The sequence below is a fragment of the Poecilia latipinna genome, unplaced genomic scaffold (assembly GCF_001443285.1).
Source record: "Poecilia latipinna isolate Pla-1442-1.1 unplaced genomic scaffold, P_latipinna-1.0 Scaffold2247, whole genome shotgun sequence".
Taxonomy (NCBI): Eukaryota; Metazoa; Chordata; class Actinopteri; order Cyprinodontiformes; family Poeciliidae; genus Poecilia; species Poecilia latipinna.
This window is the reverse complement of record NW_015114863.1, coordinates 44,930-54,497: the sequence shown is the minus strand read 5'-3', so window position 1 is coordinate 54,497 and position 9,568 is coordinate 44,930. Positions and strand designations below refer to the sequence as shown.

Below are 9,568 nucleotides of genomic sequence, written 5' to 3'. Positions count from 1 at the left end.
AAATTAGCACAAGCTAATGCTATGCAGTTAAACATAACAAATTAGCACAAGCTAATGCTATGCAGTTAAACATAACAAATTAGCACAAGCTAATGCTATACAGCTAAACATAACAAAGCTGGACACAAAAAACTGTAACCTAACACTAAAGCACGAAACGGAAAAATTTTGGCGCAAGCTAACGCCAAACAGCAAAAGATAAAAGAATTAGCGTAAGCTAATGTTAAAGAGAAAAAAAATTGGTAGAGGTGTTCCTGGCTCCTGATTGGCTGCAGACGGACCTGCTGTCAGACCTGAAACCTGGACTGATCCAGCCCGGTTCTGGTGTGTCTCCGTGCAGCAGCCCCTCCAGGACGGTACCGACCCAGACCCGTACGTGAAGCTCTACCTGCTGCCGGACCCCCAGAAGACGGGCAAGAGGAAGACCAAGGCAGCGCGGCGCACCTGTAACCCCACCTACAACGAGATGGTGAGACACACTTCCTGTCCCACCCAGGGGACCATCAGGAACCAGTAGCATCAACCTGGTTGTCTCTGTGTGTGTGTGTGTGTGTGTGTGTCCGCAGCTGGTGTATGATCGGATCCCGCGGGGGGACTTGGACCAGAGGGTGATCCACCTGAGGGTTCTGAGCGACGGATCCTTCTGGGAGAACACGCTGCTGGGGGAGACCTTCATCACCCTGACCAGGCTGGTCCCGGGTCAGCACTGGGTCGATTGGCACCGACTGGGTCCAACCGGCTCAGACTCTGCCCACTGACAGGCAGGAAGCAAAGGGATGTCCTTTCAAAGTAAAAGTTGCTGTAGATTTGAAGACTGGCAGTTTTCCATCAAGAACATTTGAGATGATTTCATGTCAGTTTGAAGCTGGACTACATGGATGGATCTGCTGCTGCTGAGTGGTTCTGGTTCCTCTCAGAACCGTAGAATAATGAGCTGGACTTTAAGAGAGAACATGCAGGAACTGGGAGCATTTCTCTAGGAAACAAGCTGGTGAATGAATGAATCGTTTCAGTCTTGAAGGGTTCGGACCCGCTGAGGACAGCAGAAGTTCTGCTGGTTCCGGACCGTTTTATGGCCTTCTTGGGACGGTTTCTCTGTTTTAGCGCTGTAGACCAGATGAATGTGGCAGCTGCAGGACTGGGACATCCAGCTGGCAGACAGTGTGTGATTGGGCGTTCCTCAGCTCTAAGCTCTGATTGGCCGCCTGTGACCCCGCCCCCTGGACAAACAAGCTTGCAGCTGTGGGTTTCCCAGCTCAAAGCAAACAGGTAGCAGGTTGCTGTGCCTGTTACCATGACAACTGAAGCTATCAGTGTAACCATGTGACCCTCCATAAACATGAGACATACTTTTAGAATGAATTGTACTCATGGTTTTTTAAAGGAGAACCAGGTAAAGGTGAGAGCAATGAGGCTCCGCCCACTACCTTGTTCGATCAGTAGAAGCCCCGCCTACCTTATATTCCAGTGAGCAGCTTCTGGCCTGCAGCCTCCGCTTGATCAGACTGAACCTCGAACATGAAAATGTGAAGTTTCTTTACCTGGAATTTTTTGTAATTATTTGCACTAAAAACAATAAACTTGAAGTGAAAAAGTGAATCTTTAGTTTTTTTCTCCTTATTTATCTGGAAATGTATTCAGTCATAAATGTTGAATCACAGATAAGAGTCCGGTCCAGTCTGTAGCAGGAAGTAACGTTTACCCGAACAGAACCTGTTAACTGGGTTCAGCCTCCTACCTGTACCTCTGTAACATTAAACCTGTTACCTTTGACCTTTGTAGGGTACTCGCGCTCATCAGCACGTGGCACGCACGCATCTTCCAGTGCTTTATGCAACGCAACGGCGTTGAAGCAACTGCCGCGCGGCAGCGCGCCGCGCCTGCCGCTTACCGGAAAAGGAAGGGACGGTCCGCGGACTTTCTGATGAAATCTCTCACCTGAGAGGCAGACGGACAACTCGGTTCCCCGGCGGTTTCATCTCCCTGGTGGACGGACATCAAGCAGTATTACCGACCGGAGGACAGAAGTGACATCTACAGCGGGTGAAGGTGTTCATCTGAGCGAGTTTTAAAGGATTTCTCCGCGGGGAACCAACCGTCAGTTAGCTGCTTATGCTAAGCTAGCGTGCTAACTAGCTTAGCCTGCTAAGTAGCCTAGCCTCCCGCGGCTCTCCGCAGTCGGAACCGGACAAAATGGATCCCTTACGCTGTTTAGACAGAGACCAGTCGCTGTTTCACGGATCCAACATGTCCTTCCTGGCTCTGTATTTCAACTCAGGTTCCACACGGAAGAAGTCCCAGCACCATTTCGAATCTGACGCCGGTTTTCTGGAGGATATTTCCTGGTTTCCGCGCAGCCTCGCTGGTTTCTAAGTGTTTGACAGCTGTCATATTAGCAGCTGGCCTGTTTACTCCCAGTTAACGAGATAACATGTTCAGAAACTTTTACACTGAAGGACGTCTATCTGACGGCCAGAGCGCTCCTTCATCTGTCCCTTTCGGCGTCGCCTCGGTGGGATTTGACAGCCAGGAAAGCTCGTGGATCGGCCTCCTGTCGAGGCCCGCGCTGTCGCTACTGCGGAAGGTTCGGCGGTGGAGCGCGGCTCCCGCAGAGCTCAGCAACAGCTTCATCGGCGAGGAAAGGGAGATTTTACGGCAGCTGAATGAAATAATTCCGCATCATCTCAGCTTCACGCAGTGTCCACATGACGGAGCAGCCGGCCTCCTGGAGCCGGGGCTCACCGGCTCTGTGCCCTGGCTGAGCGCGGTGTCGGTGCCTCATGTCGGGACGGAGATCCAGCCGCAGGTCGGGTACTTCTCCTCCGTCCGGGCGCTGCTGGGCTCCCAGGAGGCCGCTGGAAGGAAGGCCTGGGCGGTGAGCCCCGCCGGGAATAGCGGGCCGTGGTGGGGCAGCTTTCTGCGGAGGGGGGACATCCAAGAGGAGGGGTCAGAGTCCCAGACCATCCGCCCCCCTGAGCCAGAAAGCTCTGGACCCCCCCAGCAGCTCAACAATGCAGACACAGTCCAGAACATGGCGGCTCGGCCTAGACCCGAACAAGACCAGGGTTACCACAGCCTGGAGGAGGAGCTGACCCAGCCGGGCGCCACGACCCCCCCGACAGAGGAGCAGCAGCCTCAGATGGAGCCGGTACCAGAAGAACCAGAACCAGAGGAGGTTCTGTCAGCGCCTCAGTGTGGAAACAAATCCATCGCCTTCATCATGGGGCTGCCCTGCAGCGACGAGGACAGCAGCCAGTCCGAGTCCGAGTCTGGTTCTGATGATGATGACGGGTTCGACAGCGAAGGTTCCTCAGATCTAACCTCTGATGAGGATGAGGATGATGAGGCGTCGGACTCGGACAGTGAACCCGACCAGGACTCGGAGCGTCTCTGGAGCTCCTTTAGACGGACGGTTGACCCCTACAACCCACAGAGCTTCACCGCAGAGCTGCACACCGGCCGCTGCCCTTCGGCTGACCCCAGCACCCCCCAGGCTGACCCAGCGCCCTCCCTCGCTGCCTCCTCCCCCCCCTCCAGCCAGGACACCTGGGACGACTCGGCGTCGGCCAGCGAGGCGGATGAGGCGGAGAGCCAACGCCTGCTGCGCTCGTTCAGCACCTCCTTGGACCCCTACAGCCCCCTGAACTTCCAGGCTCCTCTCAGGACTCGAGGGCCCACCGGGCCCCCCTCCAGAACCAGGGCCGGCCACCAGAACCTGACGGTGCCGCCCGAGTACAGGAGGGAGGAGGCCGAGGAGAGGTTGGACAGCGGCTTCGCTGAGGCCGCTGCCTCCAACCGGAGCACCAAGAAGGTCAGTTACCTCACATCCTGTCCAGGACCGCTCACCACCTCACTTCCTGCTTCTGGGTTCAGAACCAGAGCCTCTTCTAGCAGTGCGCTGCTTCCTGTTGGAGGAACCCAGAAGGTTTCAGTTTGGTGTCCAACAGGAGTTGAGCGATAAATCGGCCCGATTTCCTTCATTTTGGGGGATCGCACGATTCACACATCCTCCAGCCTTTAGGTCTAAAAATCAGCTGCTTTTCTCTTTTGCTCTTCTGTGAGATGTTTGACCCATCAGCTCACGTTTCCAGCTAACATTAATCACCCCACCATTTAGGGACTTTCTTGCTACGTTTTGCAACATTTCAGACAAAAAAGCTAATGAGTTGCTATGACAACAATAAACATGGACAAGGTTAGAACAAGCTCTCACCTTGTTCCTATCTGACTTATGAACAACATAAGAACATTACAGCTATTAAGTCTTAAAATGTTTTTTTTTTTCCATATATTTACTTTTTGTTGGGTTCATCTATGCTTTGCGCTGCGATTGCCTACCGAGATGGCGGTTCAGGATTACTTCCAGGTTTTTGCTGCTCAGCGACAAATGAATTTGAAGTCCGAAAAAGGATCTTGAACTTGCACAGTTTCTAAACGTGTTGGTCAAGATATTAATTTTATTTTATTCCCAGAAACAAAATGAGAACCGTCTGTGAAAACGCTGAACTGTATTTAGACTATTTTAGTTAATGGACGTGATTAATTGTTCAGCAAAAAATGTTGGTAGTTTTATGGCCAAACTAACAGATATTAAATTGAAAACAAAAGAAAGTCACTTGTTTTGTACCTAAAAAATATTATAAAGTTATTGAAAATCTCATGCAGAGACAAACAGAAAGTCTCCGTCCGTATCAGAGCTGCATCCAGCGGCCACACAAAGCCACGCCAGGGGCCACTGATGGCCCCCGCACTGCACATTGGACAGCCCTGGTTTAAACTGGGTCTGGTTCTGGCTGGTTCAGAAGGCTGGGTCGCTGGATGTGGTGCTGCATGAAGCCAACTTACTGCTATCAGAACCTGAACTTGGCCAGACGATTAATCGATGTTTATTGATTATCGATTAGCTTTTTGGAAATATTTTTATCTCTGATATTACGACTTTATTCTCATACAATTACAGAGAATAAAGTCATAATTTTACGAGAACTCCGACACCAAAAATAGAAATGAAGATCCATGTTGATCATTTGTGAAGGTTTGTAGATATTTAGCTGCTCATGTCAGATCCTGACAAAAATCGGACCATTTCCTCATTTAACAACCCTTTTCTTTAAACCGGAGATTTTATTTCTAATTGGACCTGGCCCAGCTTTACCAGAACCGGGTTAAAATGTCTCTAATTGGCGGTGCTGTGTGGCGCAGGGGAGTGCATGACCCACATATGGAGGCCATGCATCCTCTTGTCGGTGGTCGCAGGTTCGATTCCCAGCCTGGCAACATCTCGCCGCACTCCATTACCTTCTTTCCTGTTGGATCACTTTCAAATAAAGCCCTTAAAAATGTCTCTAAGCGACAATCCGGTTATATTTCTGTGCTTCAGAACCACCCCTCTCCCTGTACTGGGTCACAGTCCACAGTAGGTTCTGACTGTGTCATCAGAACCTTCAGGTTCAGCAGAGGTCCAGACTATTGGGGTAGAATTGCAGGTTAAAGGTTCTGGTTCTGGTTGCAGGGACGCGGTGTTCTGACCTCTGCTGGGTTCAGCTTCATGTTTCGGCCCAGAATGTCTCACATTGCTGCAGGGAGGCAGAGCGCACCAGAACTGGATCAGTTCTGGTTCTGTTCTGCAGAGACCCTAAATCAGGGGGTCCAGAGTGGGTCCTGGGGGCCCGGCATCCTGCATGTTTTATTCTCTCCCTGGTGGTAGTAACAACCTCCTCATCAGGTCAGGGTTCTGCTGAGGCCTCTGATGAGCCGTCATTTGATGCAGGTGTGTAAAACCAGGGAGAGAATAAAACATGCAGGATGCCGGGCCCCCAGGACCCAGCCTGGACACCCCCGGCCTAAATGATTCATTGATTTGTCTTCAGCTGGTTCTGTATGTGATCAATTCAGTGACCTCTGACCTTGCACCCCCAGGTCCGGTTCTGTGACGAGGTGGAGGAGTTCTTTGCCAGCTGCAGTGAGGAGGAGGACCGGCGCGGCCCGTGGGAGGAGCTGGCCCGCGACCGCTGCCGGTTCCGGCGCCGCTGCCAGGAAGTGGAGCACAGTATCGGCTTCTGCCTGGCGCCAGCGCACCGCTGGCGGGTCTACCAGGGACTCTACGCCCCCTCTGACTCCTGACCCGGGCCCGGTTCCGACCCGGTTCTGATGCGCAGGTCGGACTTTGAATAGCTGCTGCTTCCACCAAATCACTACAGAGCCAATCAGAGGCCGGCATTCAGCCCCGCCACCTGCTGGTTCTGGTTCCGCTGGTTCTGCTCTGACCAGCAGGTCCAACATTTGAAGGAATTTTGACTTTATTAAAAATCAGTCTGTTGCCAATTAAAAGTTTATTTTAAGGATTTGGGCTCTAATTAAAACCTGAGCAGGTGTGTTAACAAGCTGCTTAACGAGGGGCGGAGCCAGTTGGTCCCATTAAAGCCAAAGAAGAAGAGTCAGTGTTCTGGTGCTGCTGGGCATCACTGAGGTGTTAAACGTCCAGCAGAAGGCGCTCATTGTTCAAACAGGTCCGATTCTGGTTCTGATCCAGTCTGGTCCCAGTCTTAGGTTCGGTCTGGTTCTGTCAGAGGAAGATGTGAGGTGATGAAGGGTTGTTCCCACTCTCTGAGCGGCCCTGAAGGCAGCAGCAGAACCTGCACTATGGGTTTAGTTTCCATAGTAACAATCAGTCGCTGCCTTCAGGGTCCGAGAAAGTGTGGGAATTCTGAGGTTCTAACAATATTTTGATTCAAACTGAATTTATTTCTCAAAGTTCTGAATCCCAAATGTATTTTAATCAGTTTAACTCCAGGCTCACTGATAACCAGTGGATCCAGGTTTTGGAGGCTCAGCTGATGATCGGTTTGATTATTAAACTCCACAGGTGTTTGTTAAATTATCATTATTTTTAGAGCGACTGGATCTGCAGGACACTGACGGGTAGAGTCACCTGCAGTGGTCTCCTGGTACATTCACTGACCCGCAGCTGAATGGGACGTTCAACAGATGTAAGTACAGGAAGCAGAATCTGCTCCATCATGTTCAGGACTGAAAATATTAATCAGAGTGAACCTCCCAGTTTGATCAGGATAAGGATCTTTGGTGGCATTTTAATCAGAAGAAGGTTTTATTTTTCTAACTCGTAGTTTGATTGGAGTTCACTGGTTCTGCTTCTTCATCTCTGCCCAGATTAACGATGAGCTAATAAATAATCGCTGTTGATCGAAATCGGAGTCCTGTCTTATTTCTGCTGGATGCTGCGTTGCATTCAGGTTAGCTGGGAACTCGCGTGCATTTCAACAATTTACCGGGAAAATAAACATATTTTTATTCCTTAAATCCGAAATATTTTATTTCTGCTGCGTCTATTGGCATAATTTATTTTAAATTTAGATGTTTTATTATGTTTAACAAGGCGCACATTTAATTAACCAATCATAGTGGACGCCGGTGGTGTTGCAGCTAAAACAGGAAGTACTCAGACCAGAAACCGGAAGCTTCAAACGTGGTGGTAACCCAAGGTGGAAAAATGAAATCAGATACAGGCCTGCGTTCATCATGACGTTTATGTAAGTATAAATTTCTCCTATTTTTCATTACTTTTAGTTATAGCTAACGAACTGGGCGCCAAAGAGACAACTAAACACACAGAACCAGTTAAGGTAATGAGGGCTTGTGACTTCGACATACGGATCATAACCGATTCCATTAATCAGACAGCATGGGTGTGTTATTCTTTGAATCCTTAGAGCAGCGGCATCTAAACATTTTGTACCGACAAAATCCCCCCGACTCACTTCCCCCAATTAAAAATGCAGAAATAATGTGAATTATTTCAAAAAGGTTTTGTGAGGTAATGCAAAAGAAAATAAATTCGCCATGTCCCCTAGAGGGCTCTATACTTTTCCATCTGTACAGTAATACAATAAGCATGTAATGTTTATCATTTGCCTTTAAAGTTTCGGAACTTAACTTTTTAGGGTAATTGTTTTATACTCTGTTCGTCTATAACAGGGGTGCCCAAGTCCAGTCCTCGAAAGCTACCATCCTGCAAGTTTGAAAAGTATCCATAGGGATCAGCTCTACAGAGGCCTGATAACGAGCCATTCATTTGATTCAGGTGTGTTGAAGCATGGATGCATCTGAAAGTTGCAGGATGGCAGCTCTCGAGGACTGGACTTGGGCACCCCTGGTCTATAAAATATTTTACCGTAGTTCATTCCCATCAACAACAAATTTTCTTCTAAAAACTTTGCATATTTAGCGATCATGGATGGGTGTGGCCAAGTCTGTTCGTTAATAAAAATTGGATTGGATGTTTGTGGCATAGCTTACTTCAAAATGAAAATAAAAGCAAAAGAAAGGCTGATAAAAGAAAACTTTGTGTTATACTAAGCATTTGGTTTCGTAAGATTGCCATGGGAAATCCCCTCCCAAAGAAATGACAAAAGTCTTGGAGGGACAAATTTGTACCATTATTTTTATTTTAAATTGCTTTAGTGACCTCTATGTCGATTAGAGAGACTCAAAGGGCGGCTTACATGAAACCCATCCCTTTAAGATGACACAAAACACCGTCTCATAGAGCTTTGATAAATGTCTGTATTATATGTCTGTATTACCAGTAGTGATGGTAGATGAGGCGTCATGTGTCGTTTCGACACATAGCAAAACTGTCGATTCTGTCTCGATACTGTCACTCAATACTGACACCTGCTGGACATTAAAAATTCCTACAGGCAACTTAGTGATTTGATGACCTAGTCCATACAATAAGATTTAAGTCTTCGTATTTTATTTAATATTATATATTGTATTATGTCATATCTTCAGTTAAATTTAAAATATATTTGATATACAGTGAATAAAAAATGTGAACATGAACCACAAAGTGAAAATTTAAGTGAATGTGTTTGAATGAGGATGCTTGTGGAATGTTTCCCCCCCACAGATTTTTATTTTAAAACAAAAAGTTTTTACAACATTTTGAAATTTAACCTTTTACGCTTTTTTAACAAAACTTTTGCTGTAGAAAAAAAAATGAAGTAAACATTACATTTACAGCGAACCTTTGTTTTTCTTAAGGGATGCGTTCCGAAAATAGGCGAAATCCGTGAAGTAATTGCCTTTGTTTTTTTACAGTTATTACACAGCATAAATAAATACTCTACATTGAAACCAAAGAACAAATGTGCGTGTGCATCAATCGGGCCTTAATGTGATCCGGAGTCGAGTCATTAAAGCGTCTCCTCCAAGCTGCCCCAGAGATTCACAGCTGGATCTACGGCAGAGCGACGAATCTGAGCCTCCGGTCGGGTTCTGCTGCCTCTGGCCACAGTTTTTTCCAGCTGGCATTCAAAGTTTCAGTTTCCAATCTGTATTAAATACCGTAACTTTATTAGCACTCAGGTAGAAGCACGGAGACTGTTTTTACCAATCATACGGTCAAATCAGGACGCAGAACACTGTGGAAAAAAACTGCACAAAAAAATTTGCAAAGCAGTGATACCGTCAAAAGTGAACAACAGTGTTATAGTGAGGGTTCATTTTATATGAAATTTATAAAATGCAACCAAGTAATTTGTAG

General features: G+C 47.7%; 2 protein-coding genes across 2 annotated transcripts in view; both read left to right on the top strand.

Annotated features, from left to right (window-relative positions):
- Positions 1–1,599, top strand: part of pik3c2b (phosphatidylinositol-4-phosphate 3-kinase, catalytic subunit type 2 beta) — a 36,343-nt gene extending 34,744 nt beyond the window's left edge. The window contains exons 32-33 of the mRNA XM_015018204.1: positions 341–469; positions 567–1,599. Coding sequence (XP_014873690.1) covers positions 341–469; positions 567–758 — 321 coding nt within the window. The 3' untranslated portion in view covers positions 759–1,599. The remainder of the gene's footprint in view (positions 1–340; positions 470–566) is intronic.
- A 220-nt stretch (positions 1,600–1,819) lies between these two features.
- On the top strand, positions 1,820–7,209 carry ppp1r15b (protein phosphatase 1, regulatory subunit 15B). Its single transcript, XM_015018205.1, has 2 exons — positions 1,820–3,811; positions 5,920–7,209. The coding sequence occupies exons 1-2, from the start codon at positions 2,432–2,434 to the stop codon at positions 6,121–6,123; spliced, it is 1,584 nt and encodes a 527-aa protein (XP_014873691.1). The 5' UTR covers positions 1,820–2,431; the 3' UTR covers positions 6,124–7,209.
- Positions 7,210–9,568: the final 2,359 nt, after the last annotated feature.

Coding starts and splice junctions, on each gene's coding strand:
- ppp1r15b (XM_015018205.1), top strand. CDS start 2,432: ATGTTCAGAAACTTTTACACTGAAGGACGTCTATCTGACGGCCAGAGC. Junction 3,812..5,919: donor CCAACCGGAGCACCAAGAAG/GTCAGTTACCTC, acceptor TTGCACCCCCAG/GTCCGGTTCTGTGACGAGGT.